This window comes from Apus apus, chromosome 10, assembly GCF_020740795.1.
Source record: "Apus apus isolate bApuApu2 chromosome 10, bApuApu2.pri.cur, whole genome shotgun sequence".
Classification (NCBI taxonomy): Eukaryota; Metazoa; Chordata; class Aves; order Apodiformes; family Apodidae; genus Apus; species Apus apus.
In genome coordinates this window covers 4,004,579-4,021,261 of record NC_067291.1, presented here as the reverse complement: position 1 = coordinate 4,021,261, position 16,683 = coordinate 4,004,579, and the positions used below count along the sequence as shown (strand labels likewise).

Here is a 16,683-nt window from a genome sequence, read left to right as displayed (position 1 = left end):
AGTCATCAGACAGAGGAACCAGTGTTACTGAACGTTTACAAGACAGTGCAGTAACTCAAAAGCTCTACACAAAGGATGCAGACCAAACTTCCACAATGCTGGGTGAGTCTCTGCTCCCACAGATTTTCCTTCATGCATTTGATTAAAAGAAAAAAAACAAACAACACAACAAAACAAACAGACAAACCCAAAAATCAATGTGACAAGTGATGTGCATTCAGTCCGACATGGTAAGTGTGAGTAACAGAGCTGCAATTTATTTTCCTGTTAATTTTTAGGCAGTTAAAAGTCTCAAAGCTATCAATATTGGTAAGAGGAAAACCAACAATCCTGAAAGCACTCCAGTTAATGTTTTGTGCACTGGAGAGCAAAAACTGAATTCCAAACATCCTCATTATTTGTGCTGAGATTAGCTGAACGTATTCAGTGAGAAACTGATCCACAAAAGCAAGCAGTATTTATGATGAAAAAACAGAGACAGACAGACAAATGTAAGCAAATCAACACACTTGGCAAGCTGGTTATATCTGTGATAAATTATATTTTGTACATTGGCTGTAGTAAACTCTCAGTTCAAGAAAGCACTAAACTCAACACATAGTTTATGTCCATGCAAACAGAGAAGGATGCAAAAATGCAAAGGCCAGTCTAGGGTAGGATACTGTGCAACAAACATCAGAACTTTGTCACTCTCTTTTGGGAAGCTACAAAAATGAAGTAATTTGCAGAAATCCAAGTATTTTGTCAGACCCAACCAATTTCTTCCCAGTACATCTCAGACACCAAGGGTCACTAAGTACTTAGAGGGCAGTTTGCCATTAACACACCAGTAAGAACATCATCTCTGCTTTGCTCATGGTAAAAAACAAGATCTGTCTGTTTATTCAGTCTTACCGTTATCCAGGGATGAGACAGAGCTTCCTGGATTGTCAGCCGCTTCCTGAAAAACAACACACAAAAAGCCAGTCTTGAATGAGAAATACCTGGTACACAAGTCCATTGACCCACAGTTCTCCCAAGCTTCATATCTATTGAGATAATAGCAGGACTAACTCTTGAATTTCGAGGTTATGTTTCTCCATGAGGCATACATATTGCTTGTGTGTAGTTTAGTAACTGGTTTAAGTTTCCGTAAGGAGGTGTCCTCACTCCACACAATTTTAATTCTTACTTAATCAAAATCTACCTGCATTTTTGTGTACCCTTGCACAAAAAGTGATAAAGTATTACTTTGTTTTGTTTATTCTACATGCTTAGAAAATGAATTATTTCTATATACCTTTAATACAACTCTCTGAATCAACATAAACAACATTAATTATACCAGAACTGCCCTTTGGAACATGACATTACATCACTGCAGGAGCTGCCACTTCCTGAAAGCAACATTTCTGAGAACAATACCTCAAACCTGATCAATCCTAACTTCCTTCTGCAGTGTGGCAGTTCAGTGAACAGCTCACTAAGAGCATGGAGAACCAAAGGCAGAAACACAGTATTGCACAGGGACTGCCCCTGCACCCAGGACAAGTATCAGTGTCACTGACTTCCCCTTTCTTAAATGAAGGTTGCCAGACTTGTGCAAACCCCTTGTCAAACCCTACCTACTCCAGCCTATTCTAAGGCCTGAGGATCTGCAGAAATCTTCACTAAACAGCTTGCCTCTTCCCCTCTAATACCTCCTTTCTCCCCTAATGAAGCCATTAGAACAAACTGCAATGGCCTGACTTCCCTCCAGGACAAACAGGGTTATAGGGAAGGAAATGCTACTTCTGCATGCACTTTATGAAACGTGTGAAAAAACTGAAAAAAAGGTCTGTGGCTCCTATAAACTGGGAATGAGGATCTGCAAAACTCTCACACAAATTCTAGGGGACTGCAACAGATACAGAGACGGAACCACTTCCCTAGGAGCACATGTCAAGATCTTTCTGCCCTTGCAGCACTGGCATCATGTTACATTTCCAGCCCCGCCTCCAGCCAGGGCTGAGCTGATTAGCCCCTACGAGTAACATATTCAAGAAGGAGAAACGAAAACTTCAGAAACCTCTGCAGGGCAGAGGAGAGGGGGAGGTGAGAGCAATACCAGTTCCTGAAAGAACCTCGTGGGAGGGACTCATGTCAGAGGGGTTCATGAAGGGCCCTGTCCCACGGGAGGGACCACACAGTGGAGCAGGGGAAGGCTGTGAGCAGAACCAACCTATGAGGAACTGATCTGAAAGCCCCTGCTCCCCATCCTCCTATGCTGATGATGGGGAGAGGAAGTGAAGTCATTTGGGCCTGGGAAGAAGGGAAGGGTGGGGGGAAGGTATCTAAGATTGGGTCTTGTTTTCTTTTTCTCCTGTTCTGGTAAATTAAATGGTTTTTTTTTTTTTCCTCTCCTAGCTGAGTCTGTTTTGCCCATGACCAGAATTGGGGAGTGAAAACCTCTCTGTCCTGTCTTGATGCATGAGCTCTTGGATGTTCTCCTCCCTGTCCCACACTGGGTCTAAGTCCCCACATTTTTCTTGGGGTTTCTGGGTGCAGTGATTAACCCAGGACACAGCATCCTCCTCCTGTCTTGCTCCTGAACAGCAACACACACTGCAGGGAAGGCTTGGCAGATTGCTCAGCAGGCTACACCTCACCAGGGTTATCTCAGAGACACAGATGGATCTTTCTGAATTTTCACTTACCTGGTATCTTTCACCAGGAGTTTCCGAATAAAATCTTTTGCCAGGTCACTGGTATTGCTGAAAAATTCTTCATCAAATTCATAATTCACAGCTGTGATGTTGGCAAGTGTTTCTTGTTTAGTTTCTCCAAGGAAAGGCGAGGCTCCGCTAAGCCTGGAAAAGCCAGAGAGAGGAATCAATTGGAAAAATAAACAGCAGAGGTCCCCTAATGAAGTTACAGAGACTGTTTAACACACTCTCAGGACATTTGTGGATCTTGTGTTGTAGCAGCCATGCCGTGTGGGAAATAACAGGTCCATCTTTGGCTCACTGCATCTGTGGTATGAGTCAGGCTCATCTTGAAACCTCTAGTGCAGCACTAATGTGTGCACACAGGCAGACGTGCAGAGATTCTCCTCTCCTGAACATCTTACTGAAATCACTGCTGATCAATCTAGAAAATGGTTCCACTGAGGAGAGTCTCTGTGAACCCACAAACACTACCAGGCAGAAGCTACTATCAGCTGCAAGCAGGTAGTGTTTCTATAGGATTTCTTTGGGTAGGAAAAGCCCAGCCCCTACTGCTTTTCTGCCTGGAAAGCTACTGACAAGTGCCCTGCACAGTGGGTTCAGCCAAGAGTCCTTCCTCAGCTGGAACCAAAATACCATGTGTGATCATAGTGCAAAAGTCAGGAGCGTGGCCTTGCCCAGGGACCATCTCCACCAGAGAGGTAGGGCTGCACTGCTCATTAAAAGGAATCCAAAAATAAAAGGGCTTTGGTTGCAACAGAATCCAATTGTTTCTGAACAATGCAAAAATCCATTCTGTTGGCACTCTGCTCCAATATCATCATAATAAAATGCCATTCATCAAACTCAGACAGAAAAAGCCTTTAATCTGCTTTGCCTATCTCAGCTGTGACTGGCGACCTTCATCTTTGATGACTATTTACCTCTGCTCCATAAAACCCAGCTGTCAGAATGGATTCATTGCAGACTCCTGCCTTGCCTTCCTCCCCCGTTCCTCCCACCCCCAGCCCACAGGGATGCTGACTTGCAAAAGTTTGGTTTACAGGAAATGTTATTCATACCAAGGAAACTAATCTCATTCCTTTTAAAAAATCTTCCAGGCTATTATTATGCTTATCTGTTATGTCTAGCTTTGCTAGCACAGTTTCAGGATGCAGCAGGCTCAAAACAGGACTGCAGCAAACTCCTGGGATTTAAATTGAGGGTTTGTATACTGAACTACTTGCTTACCTGATCTTGCTAAGCAGACCTTTTACTCTGCCTGTATTGCCACAACCACAGTGACTGGGAATTTGGGGGTAAGGAGAAAGTTAGATGGGACACCAGGGCCATTCAGCCCAGTCCCCAGCTACCACATGTCACTGTATCCACAAAATACACCTTTGTGTGCATAAAGTCTTTCTTTCCTGTCCTTCCACAATCACACAATGACACCAAGGTAGCTGACATAGCAAGGTAACATGAGTGAGATCCTCCAGTTGCCTTAGATGCTGTGTATTTCACCCCATAAGCTGCTTATTAACAGGCTTTACATATTCCCTCTTAAACTTTTGTTCCATTTCTGTTAGCCACAAAAAAGGCTACAAGCAGGCACCTCACCACAGACCATGGGCATTGCTCCAAAACCAAGGCTTGGTTGGAAACCTGCCCCAGAGCCCTGGTTTATTTCCCCCTGCTGAAAACTGTGCCATGAAGTAGCTGAAATTCCACCATTTGGCCCTTTGCTGGAAGCCAAAGCCAATAGTGCTCTGTTCTCCTCTGAACAGGTGAGGTTTTTTTTCCTTTGGGACTCAGTTTTGAGGTCTGTGAAACGGAAGGATTCTCAAATATTAACACCTAATGCAAACAGCTTTTGTCATATCCTGCCTCAGTGCCTGCAAACACCTAAGAGTAGACCTCAGTAATAAAAGCTTTGCCCTTACACCTCAGTGAATCACCCCACTGGTTGCTGAATTAAGAGCTGGTAGGCATTTTCATCTCTGATGATGGCATCCATTCAACTGCTGCCATGTTTGCTGAAGTAGTAATTAAACACACCCCATTTATTCAGAATTCTTCAGAACAAAAGGCTTTACAATTAACAGGCAATACCAGTTAGAGGCATGTGGGTTTCTAGTACATAGCATATTATGCAAGCTGACCCCTCCCAACATAAAAAGCATGCTCTTTTTTCTGATCATTTGTAGGGAGACAATTTTCAACCTTAATTATTATGGCAATCATTACTAGCTAACCAGGCAAAACAGTTCTACACTGGACCCAGTGCAGAAACCTACCTCATTATTCTGTCCCCAGGAAACTCTCTTGACTGCTTGTCCCCAGGATGCCCATGGAACCTCATTTCTTTGAGAGGCTGAGCTTCCCATAATTACCTACTTTTATTTATCCATCACCAGTGGACACATTTTCCTTCTAAAAAGTATCTGTTTTCCCTTGTGCTTACTGACTACAGTGATACTCCCAACGAGCCTTTGCTTTACTAGCTCTAACAAGCCCTTTTTTCAAAGACTCACAGAATGGTTTGGTTGGAAGGGACCTCAAAGATGATGGAGTTCTAACCCCTTCCAACCCCCCTGCATGGGCAGGGACACCTCCCACCAGCCCAGGTTGCTCCAAGCCCCATCCAACCTGCCCTTCAACACTGCCAGGGATGGGGCAGCCACAACCTCCCTGGGCAACCTGTTCCAGTGTCTCACCACCCTCACACTAAAGAATTTCTTCCAATGTTTAACCTAAATCTTCTCTCTTCTAATTTAAAGCCATTCCCCCTTGTCCTCTCACTCCCTGCCCTTTTACAAAGCCCCTTCCCAGCTTTCCTGTTGCCCCTTCAGGCACTCTAAGGTGCTCTAAGGCCTCCAGGGACCCTTCTCCAGGCTGAACAGCCCCAACTCTCTCAGTCTGGCTTCACAGGGGAGGTGCTCCAGACCTTGGATCATCTTTGTGACCTTCCTCTGGGCTCATTCCAACAGCTCTATGTCCTTCCTGTGCTGGGGGCTCCAGAACAGGACACAGAGCTTGAGGTATTTTTTTTCTCCTGTAAAATGAATTCTCAGTTCCCAGAATCGACTCCTCTTCTGCTACCCAGGTTAAATTCACCTTTTTGAATATGGGTGACCATATTTGTGCACATTAATCTAGACTGCTGCCTTTACAAGCAAACTAAAACTTCCCTGCTTTCACCTGAAATATCTCACCTTCTAAATTGCCCTATTACACTTTGTTTCCATCTATGCACACACTAGTAGCTCATAGCCCTTCTTGTGAGCAACCAATATGCTTGGGCTTTTCCATCCTCTACCATTCTGAGCTGATGAGGTCCCAATAAGAAGCAGAAATGCCCAGTGGTGCTACAGGGATTTATTCTTCATCTGCTCAAGATGTCTCTATTCCTCTGTCCCTTGTTTTAAACTTGACAAGGCTGCAGGACATTTGCCCTTTAGTCAAACCACTGCCCCACCCTGTGTGTGCAACTCCTTTCTTAAGTGGCTGAAGGGAAGAGATGTTTTGTACTAGAGCAGTAGAGCTTTAGGAACACTTCCACAGGAGTGAATCTGTTGTACTCACAGTATGTAGGTGATGACTCCAATGCTCCTGAAAAACACAGGAGATTAGTTGCAGGGGTTCTACATGACAATATGGAAAAGTCATTAGTGGCTGCTATACAGGCAGGAAAGCCATTGTGGCTTTAGATAACTGCCAATACCCCTCAAAGAATGGTGTTTCAGGGAAAAGGTGAATTTTATTTCAAGTAGCATGAATATTTGAAGTCTCTGTGTATTTCTAACCTAGCAGGTATTTACCACAGTACACATCAGAAACAGGAAGAAACAGAAGCAAGGATGTTTTATTTGGGGTGACCTCTTTTGTCTGCCTCCTCAGCAGATCAGATTAGCACGCAGGTCTGCTCTGCATGCAGTGCTCTCATAAATAAAGCTGTCACAAGCACTGCAGGAACATCTTTTCAGAGTGCTCCTCTGCAGCAGACAGTGGCAAACTGTTAACTCTATAACTACTATCATTAAAGTTTTTCATTTTAATTTTGCAGAAATCAAATCCTTATCTTTTAATTTAAAAGAATCCATTAAAAATTAAAAGACAGGAGAGTTATCAACTCTCAGATTTAACTCTTAGGGGGTTTTGGGTTTGTTTAGTTTTCATTTGCTGCAGTAGAATGGATTCTATTCAGAGCAAACTGGGAAAAAGAGATAGTAGAGCAAACTGGGAAAAAATGTTAAAAACTTACCACATATCTGCAGCTAGTCCAAGTGGTTCATAGTTTACTATTTCTGGAGCTGTAAGAAAAAATTAATCCAACATCAGCAAGTGAGGTAACACGGTTTTACCAGGCTGAATTACGTAGCAGGTCAAGAGTTACCAAAAGGGAGAAAAAGCAGGGCTGAGAAAAGGAAAGGTAGTTATAGGATGCTCTGTTGAACGATTGATAGCTCTGACAGGAATTCAAGTTTACAGGTGTTCAGAAGAGATTACACAGAGTAACTTGGAGCGTAATAAGGGTAAAGCAGGTATTATATACTAACAGTGCAAATTATAAAAAATACAGTATTTCTCCTCCCAAGGATACTGTTTATCCCTAAGAATCTGAGCTTTTATTTTTAACTGGTGCCATTAAAGCTAGTTTCTAACAGCCAGTCAGAAACACCCCTTGGGCAACAGATGGAAATCACATGCCAGGCTACATTGCTACCCATGTCAAACCTTATTATCTTTATAAGAAAACACTTCCTTGTTGGAAAACATCCCCATATAAGACTGCATGCAAGATAAAAGACCAAAGTGAGGAAATGAGATGAAAAAAGGTGTTGGCAATGGTTGTGTTTAACTGGAATATGAATTATAACTCTCTTCCTGGCCCCTAACCCCCCAAAAATCTCCAACTGAAACTAGTAGAAAGGAGTTGGATTAATTTAAAATCCAAGCAAGACAGATTAGAATTATGATCAGTGAGTAACAAAAAAGAGAATCAGATGGAAAAAATATAAGGAGAGGCAGTTTTATCTAGAAAGCAATGACAGAGATACCCATGTAATTGTGTACTCATGTATTACACTGCAGAGACCTTACTTGCCCCAGGCAACAAGTAAAAAAATATATTTTGTATTTGCAGGATTTCACAATTTCAATCCTTAATTTATATCTCTAAATATTTATTTGGCAGCAACCTACTCTCCCAGGAACAGCACATCTGGTTTACAGAAAGCACCTTTCGCCTCCTCCAGAAAAATAAATCTCTAGATCTAGGTCACTTTGACACAAATGAGACTGAAACTGCCTCTATCCCTCACTTCATAACATAGAAAAGATGTTTCAGTTTCCTCATGGAACTTGCAAACTGAGACAAAGGAACAGGTCACTCACTCACCTACAAATTCTGGAGTTCCAAAAATGTTTTTAAATTCAACTCCATCTTCTATTTTGTGAGCCAGGCCAAAGTCAATGAGTTTGATATGTGGAATAGGGATATTCTTGTCTAGAAGCATAATATTTTCAGGCTAAAAATAACAACAACAACAAAAAAATCCATCTTTTTTAATTTTAACATTGATATCTTGAGAGACAGAGTTGTCAAGTGCTTTTTTTCTTCACATATACAACATGGCAGAACAAAGAACAAAACCTGTGTTTAACTATTTACAATTTATTCTTTTAGTGAAGGGATGACAGCCGTGAAATTTGACACCACTGAATGGACCAGAACTTCATACAAACAAAGCAAATGTAACCAAAGCAATACTTGCATTCCTTTTGTTTTATCTCATGCAAAATCTGCCTTTATCTTCCTGTTAGCACTCCTAAGCTTATTTTCTTCATTCTGGCTGCTGCCAGAATGGAAGCAAGCTACCTTTGCTTTCCCAGTGAGACAAGTTTTTCACACATCTGTGTCTGTCATTCCCTGACCTGACCACATGTACCACTAGATTCTCAGCCCAGTAGCATGTGATAGAACACAAAGCAGAAGCTCAGTTTATCTTGTCCCTCCTTCTAATTGAAAGCACATCTCCTAGGAAGATGTCACCCCCTGACCCTATGGATTTGCCTCACATCCAACTGGTGCAGCCAGCAGTTAGCTGAAGCAGTGCAGATACCTGGTGCAGAGGCAGTGCCACTGCTTGATCCTAGAGAAAAGCTGCACCACCACTTACTGACCTGACAGCAATGCTAATCTGTTCTGTTCTTGGGATTTACATCAGGAGATTTCACCATTTCTGTCCTGCTGTCCCTGTACTGTATGGTAGCCCACGGAAAGATGCCTTATTAAATGCTTCTTGAAGGATTCTATTAACATCTGAACCTCCTTAGGGAAGGAAAATGTTCTTTGCTATGTGACTAAATTCACAGCTGCAACAAGGCCAGGAGAGATGTAGGACTTACTATCTGAACAGTCCAGAAAATGGAAAGAGCTAGAATCAGAGGTCATAGTGATGTTAAAAGAAAAGGTTTAAGTCACAAGATTCCAAACTGACAGAGGAGTATCCAGCCTTGGTCACGCTGACTCCTTGGAAAGTGTCTAGTCTGGAACAAAGACCTTCACTGAGGGAAGAACCCAGATTTGGGACAACTGTATCTCCTGTGATAGCAAGCTACTTAAAGAACATGTACTATTTCTCACAGCATTGTAGGGAAAAGCTGAAGCTAAAACTGTGAAATTAAAGTTAACTTTTTAAACTAGACTTTAACTTTCTTTACCAGATATAATGGATACTTCATCAACTTATTTATTCAACTGAATTTCTCAGCCTTAGTTACTCCCTACCATGGCCCTATTTCACAGGTTTCAGAGTAAACTCTGTTCAGTGTATAGCCCATGAAAAGCTTTAATGCATAGATTTGTCATAACTTACTCATAAGCCCAAGAACAACAGTGAGACAATTTGATTCCCTACTGGCAGCTGCTTGGTCTTTTCACAGCGGATTCTAGTGAGGAAGCAGGTCTTGCTAACACAGACACACACACACACTCAGAGCTGCACTGGGAAGGAGAGCATATGAATAATTTATTGTCATAGTCATTGGACCAAGAACATTTTAGCCTCAGGCTAACAAGTCTGGTTTTCTTCCATGAATCTAGGGCATATGTGTTCATCCCAGATACCTGATGTAAGCTTGTTTAGAACAGACTGAAATGGCAACAAGTCACAGTCACTTCCTCTTGGACTGTTTTATTCCTGAGGTGGTCTAAGTCACTGTAGCTCCACTGCAGTTAACTGAGACTTGTCAAGTGATGAGATAATTATGAATCACCCTCTATCTAATCACATCGCTGCTTAAAAATACGTGTCTAGTTTAACTCTACCAAGACTCCAAACCTAGTCCTATAAAACCCAGGGGAGTTATTTTGTCAATGTTTTAGGTTATTTCATAATCACTACCAGTTAAATGATTCTTTACTTATCCTCTCTCAACTTGTCTTGCATTTCTTCTAACAGCCTCATTGACCACCTAACATTACTGGTATTAAATATCAAAATTAGTAGGTAGAAATCAGTTGCACCTATATTCTAATAATGATTTTGTTCCACTGGATATGACACTATTTTCTAACACACAGTGAAAACTTTCTGTCTTTGGCTTCTGGATTCACATAGTAATTTCAAAATGAAGTGCACATCCTTAAAATGTTCACACATCTGCTACACCTTTCCACATGCACCCCATGAAGATTCAGATGGTAGTCTGCTACCCAGTTTCTTAGGCTAGATGTGATTTGCAATTACTACATACATGCCATTAACACTGACCCAAGACCAAGCAATTTAAGACAGACAGCATTAGACACATGTTCAGCACAAAGAATCACTATATATGTGTGCTGAGAATATGGGTCTAGCTATAGCATACATATAATTAGTAATAAACTAACCTGGATTTAAAATTAGGATAAGAAAAATGTAATCTAGCAGTAGAGTTTATTCCTTTTTCCTTAATTTTAAAACAGTTCCCTCCTTTGTTTTATTCTACTTTCTCCTAGGGGACAAGTGCATTTTGAATGTATTTCTGGAAACAGCAATATTTGAGGTAACCAGTTCTGTAGCTCTGAGCCTGCTCCTGGGAAAGCATTTCTTCTAGCCCCAAGAGTTTAATTTCCTAGGACTCCTACCTTCACAGAAGCATGTTCTCCTAGGCAGGCCACAATCAAAAGGAGAGAATCTCTTCTATATTGTATAAGCCAGTTGTACTGATAGAAAACTCTTCACCAAAGCTACAGATGTCACCTGACAGGGCAGGAAGAGAGCTCTGTGTGATGTGCTTTCAGGGCCCCTAGCAGCTAAGAAAGCAGAGAGTCTTTCTGTTAACCACCCTTCACTGGATGACACACACTCCTCAGGTACTTCTAAACACAGTGGGGGCTGGAAGCAGCAGCAGTTGTTTGTAGCTGGACCTGGCCTTCCTCTTCCCAAAAATGCATTTCTTATGCACATCATTCTAAGTTTTTTATTACTAATTTTTTAAAACCAAAATGCTTTGGATGATACCACAAACGCAAATAGCTGAAGGATGAAGACTTACAATTTCTTTTTCTCAGTCAGTAAACATATAAGCCCATCTAAAAGTTACCAGGCTCTTTTTGGTGGAGCACTCAGCTGTGAAGTGCATTTAGAATGGCCTTATCTAATTATTTTAGGCATGTAACCAAGTAATTTGTAGAAGATACAATCTGCCATTAAAAAACAAGTTTAAATCAGCCTCTTTACCTTTAAATCAAAGTGAGCAATTTTCTTAGAGTGAAGGTAATTCACACCATCCAAAATCTGCTTGATGAATCTGGTTGCTTCCTCTTCACTTAAAGACTCTTTCTGTGCCAAGAAGTCAAAAAGTTCCCCTCCAGAAACCCTGCAAAACACACCAGAAAGTGTTATCTACTGCATTGTAACACATAAAATAAACACAAGTACAGACAACTAAAGTAGCAAATCCTCCGTACTGGTAGAGAAAGGCCACAATTTCAAACAGTCTGGAGTTTTGTGTTCTGTTCCCAGGTGTGCCAACACTTCCTTTTGGCTTCAGCTCTCTTCCCTGTAAACTAAGGACAAGCTTTTCCTAACTCATTGATACTGCAAGGTTTGATTCATCAAGGATTATCAAGCACCAAAGAAAGGTACTGTTTGATGTACCTACAGACAGGCACATGTTTCAATAAGCAACTTTGATGTTAACCACTTCAACTACTCTTTAACATTTTCACTTTGGATGAGATAGATGAAATACAAAAAGTTGTAATACTCACTAACTGGTAAAGAATTACTTTTCTTACGGGTTGCTGTCACAAATATGAGGCACAAAGATCTGCCAACAGAATGTATTTTCTTTCCAGACCAGCCATTATACTGTTCTAACACAGATTCTTGCCTGACATAACCAACAGGAAAGCATTTATTTTGTGCTGACTTCTTGAAAAGAAGCAGCTCAGAAAGTACCTAAAATTGTTTTCCCAAATCAAAGAAGTGCTTTTAGTTACTCTGAGTTTTCACAGCAAAACTTAAACACATTCCATGCATATTGAGCACAGTAGACTTCTGCTTTCATTTTTGTGCCTTGCATTGAGAGCTCCAGTGCTATTTTTCTATATATTATGAAACAAGACAGTCTAGATATTGAATTGGACATTGTTTGCAGTTGTTATTTGTAACTATGCTTATATTTATTCTTTCCAGTTCACACTGTTATTGATTTATTCTCATTCAAATGCACTGTTGGGGCACCCACAAAGCAGTTTTTGCTCTTGGGCTCAGGTGTGCCACCCATCTATGCTCACCCTTCAGAGTGCAAGCACAAGCCTTCAGAGATCCAACAGTTACTTTGGAAAACAAGCTTTTGGCCCCACTGATGCATGAAATGCCTGTAAAAGCACCAACAGGTTCAAATGCTTTGAGTCAAATAAGTCCTGTGACTCACAGACAAGTTAGATCACACTGTGCACTGCACAGGTCTTCCCTGCAACCATTCCTCTGGCCCAGGCTCCCACACAACACTGATGGTGACAAGATGGCTGTTCCCTACCCTGTCTCTTTCAGAGTAAACTATTCTGAACAAAAACTGCAAAGAGAAGGCAACTGCAAACAAGATCAATGTGCCAAAAGCCACAAGGACACTGGGATGATTTCTCAGCTTTTACTGTTGCTGTGGGTGACAACAGATCTTGATGCTCCAAAGGCAGTGATTTACAGAGGGCCTATTGACTTGGGCATTGATTACTGGGTATGTTTTCACAGCTCCCACATAGTCAGAAACTTTCTAAGCAACATGAGGCAAGACACTTTGCCTGGACAGAAGTCACCTTGCTTCACTGGGGCGACTTCAAGTAACTTGAAGCTCTAATTATGCCAAAGGCTGTCAAACTAAAATAAACATGTATGACACAGGAATATGTTGCAACTGCTGTCCCTGGCTGCCAACACTTCTTCCTATTAATCTCATTTACTCAGCCTGCGAGACTTTTATTAGGCTTCTGATTTTCTTTTTAGGTGACACATTCCAAGGGTCTCAGCACTACCATCAGCCTTGCTGCACAGGTTTTGCTTTACCCTGTGCATTTCACAAGCTAGGGAACTCTGTCTCCTTCCTGTGCTGTAGGTAGGTTTAGGGCCCTTGATTCATTAGTTTCAATATTATTACAGCTGACTGTAGTGATGTGACAAGCCAGTAAAGAAATCCATAAGTAAAACCTGAGGGTCTCTTGGTAAATCCTGTGTACAGAGAGCAGGCAAGTCCCATTTTTAAGTAACTTCTATTCCAATTGCACTGAAGCAGACACCTCTGGCAGGCACTATGTTCCAGTGAGCAGGCAAACAGCTGTACTGGGATACTTTCTTGAATCTTTCTGGAATGTAACCCTGCAGACACACTGCTCTCTCTTCCTCTTTTACGCTATAGAATCTCCTTGGTGATTGTTCCTTTAGGAGGACTCTTCAATCAAGCCTTAGAATAAAAAAGTTCTCTCAGCCAGACTGACAGCCCACAACCTCAGCAAGATCCTGGGCAAGCAGCTTGGCCAGGGCATCACTGAACTAACTGTACAGCTGGCAAGAATGAGGATCAGAGATTTACTTGCTAACTACTTGCTTTATTTTCCCTTTTCTCTCTAGTTCACTCCAACCTTGAATCAGGCTAGGCAGGGGGGACTTCCAAGGTACAGAACACAACATAAAAAGGAAAACACGAAAAGATTCAGAGTATGAAGCCCCTTTGTAACTTCATCAGCAAAAGATTCCTTCTTACAGGAAATTATTCCTTCTTACAACAACCACATGGGCATTTCATTTTCTGAAGGTCAGAGACTGGCATACTTTACAGATAGTACATTTATCTCCAGTCTCCTATGGTACAGCCTAAGACATTGGCCTAAACTGCAGAGATCTTCAAAGAATAATCTAATGAAAAATTCAGTAGAAGAGACCTGATGATTTCTCATTAACAAAGACTCAGGCTTTAAAAACAGGCTTGAGTAAATTGTAGAAATAGAGTGGTACACAGTTTAGTGCAGGGTCACACTTATCCAAGTTATGCACCTAAACTCAGAGAAACCTTCTGGCAGAAGAGACTTAGCAATCCCAAAAAACAGCCATCATGGAATCCTAGGGGAAAAAAAGCAGATCTGCACTAACTCCTTTGCAGTAAAAAACAACTGCACTACAAGTTACATCTGAGCATCCAGGGAAGTGTGTTCTCTAAATCAGCACCATCCGTAAAAGAGTAAAGGGAAAAATCCCTTTCTCTGGTTCTTTTTCCCTTTTACCATGTCACCTTATTCTCATGACAAACAAAGCAGCAAGCAAACCTTTGCTCCTCCTTCCACGTCCAATGAAAGGCAAATGACTATGCTGCCTTACTTCTTGGAAACAGCTACTTACTTTGTGTACACAACCTTGACACACACCAGTAGAGAAGACTGACTCCAACCTGCCTCTAGGCTGGTTTTGTTCTGGCAAAGCAGCCTGAAGGCAGGGCCCAAAAGACAGAGAACAGGAAGGTCACCAAAAGCTGTGGGGAACACTGCCCTGCACAATGTCCAGAAGGAAAGGCAAAGTGTGTACCTGCCAAACTGCACGTAACTGCAGCAGGGTTGGCAATGCTCTTCTGCCCTTCAGCAGCAGGACCAGCACCTGCAGAATCAACCCTTGTGTGAAGAGGAGGTAGTCTTGCCTGTGCCAGCAGTGACTTTGGGAGGTCAACATTTTAGTCAAAGCTTCTTTTAAACACCAGGGTAGCTCCTTCAATTAATCAAGAATACTAGAGATATTCTTGTGAAGCTGAAGTCTGCTGTAGCTTAATGTAGGATTACTTGGCCAGGTGCTGTAATGCTTATTCTGATAAACTGCAGGGAGTACAAGACTGGTATCAGAGCATCAGGAGGAAAGATCATCTGTTTACAGAGAAAATTTAATTATCTTTATTAGCAATTACCATCACCCTCAATTTGTGTACAGCAGCTGAATGCAGTGGCCTTAATCAGGCCAAAACTCAGTTGCACTCAGCTTTGTACAAGTGCAGTAAGCTACAGCCTGACAGCAGGACATACAAACCATGTCAGGCCACGAGGACAGGAAAAAGGAGTCATGAAATGAGAGGTTGTTTTGGCAAAAAGTAGCTGCCAGTCAGAAAAAGCAAGCTCTTCTCCTGTCTTCCAGTGCATGGCTACAGAGACCAACACCTGGCAACAGACATACACTTAAAAATGAACAGATGCTTTTCATCACTCCTATGCCATCTGCCAGCAGTCACACTGATCTCCAGGAATGCTCCCTGGCCCAAGTGCTGGCTCCCCTGGAATGGCAGAGGTTATTTCATCTCACTCAGGGATCAAAGCTCCATTGCCTGGATTCCATGCACAAGGTCAGGGCAGGTGTCCTAGGGAACATGGTCTACATAACTTCAGCCACAGTGTCTCTGTATTTCGTGCTTCATACATACAGTAAAATTGCATCATTTATTCATTACCTAAAAACTGTAGTAAGTAGAAGACCTCAGACTGTCTCCTTGCTTACAGCTTTACTTTAGTACCATGATTTGACAAATATAGGATACCTCATCTTCTGCACAGCTACTCTAAGACTCAGAGCTTTGTAAAGTGAGTGGTATTGATTCCACAAAAGAGCTGCCAAAAAAGCTTAAATTGATGTCTGTCTTCCTTCACTACATGACAGATTTCATCCCCCTGGGCTAAAACTCTACATCCTGACCAGCAAAGCTCCATTTATTAGAGGAGCTACTTCCATTCCTGGCTCTGATGAGGACAAGCACACAATTCTACTTTTTGCTTTGTGTGCAGTGTTCAGGTTTCCCCTGGTTGTCAGTGGAGATGAGGAAGGCTGAGCCACACAAATACACACAGATATAAATCTGCACATGCACTAAGATAATTTACATCCCTTTTGGCTCGTTAAAGTAGCCCTACAGCACACACTGTGAACTGTACAGAAAGAGATGCTTCAGACATGAGTCTATATGACCACCCATGCACACAGTGTCACTCACTCCTACTTCAGTCTTCATCCTCAGCCATGAAACACCCAGAATAGCAACAAGTGCCAAGTTTCATCCAAATTCATTATCCCATTCTGTTTGGATATAAAGATGGTCACTTGGTCACTTTTGGTCACTTGGTGCCTCCCTTTTTTAATTTCTTGAAAAAGTGAAATAATTTATTTTGGCAGATTATTTTTTAACTCAGTAATTGACACTAGGCGACTTCAAAGTTTTCTTGAAATTACTTTCAAGCTAACACATGGATAGTAACACTATTATATTTGGGGACATCCAAAAGTTCTACAGCATCCAGCTGCTGATGCAATGCAGAGAAGCAAGTGATCTTTCTGTGACCTCCCAGCCATTGCAGGTCAAACTTAATATCATCAGAATGGTTGGCAAACAGAACTGCAAATAGAAAGCGAAACAGCAGCAGGCAACTTACTTCCCCTTGGGATTTCACAGGGAAGAATTTGGATCCCTGGGGTAAGGAGGGGAAGCTGAAATTATTAAATGG

At 41.8% G+C, this 16,683-nt stretch overlaps 1 protein-coding gene across 4 annotated transcripts in view; it reads right to left on the bottom strand.

Moving 5' to 3' along the window:
* Positions 1 to 16,683, bottom strand: part of DAPK2 (death associated protein kinase 2) — a 50,695-nt gene that overhangs the window by 8,775 nt on the left and 25,237 nt on the right. For 3 of the 4 annotated variants that reach the window (XM_051628255.1, XM_051628257.1, XM_051628256.1), the window contains 6 exons: positions 11,396 to 11,534; positions 8,065 to 8,194; positions 6,928 to 6,976; positions 6,249 to 6,275; positions 2,676 to 2,828; positions 895 to 940 (listed from right to left, as the gene is read on the bottom strand). In XM_051628255.1, the coding sequence (XP_051484215.1) occupies positions 895 to 940; positions 2,676 to 2,828; positions 6,249 to 6,275; positions 6,928 to 6,976; positions 8,065 to 8,194; positions 11,396 to 11,534 (544 nt within the window). Of the gene's footprint in view, positions 1 to 15; positions 129 to 894; positions 941 to 2,675; positions 2,829 to 6,248; positions 6,276 to 6,927; positions 6,977 to 8,064; positions 8,195 to 11,395; positions 11,535 to 16,683 lie in introns of those variants that run through there. The other variant, XM_051628258.1, reaches the window with a different exon arrangement.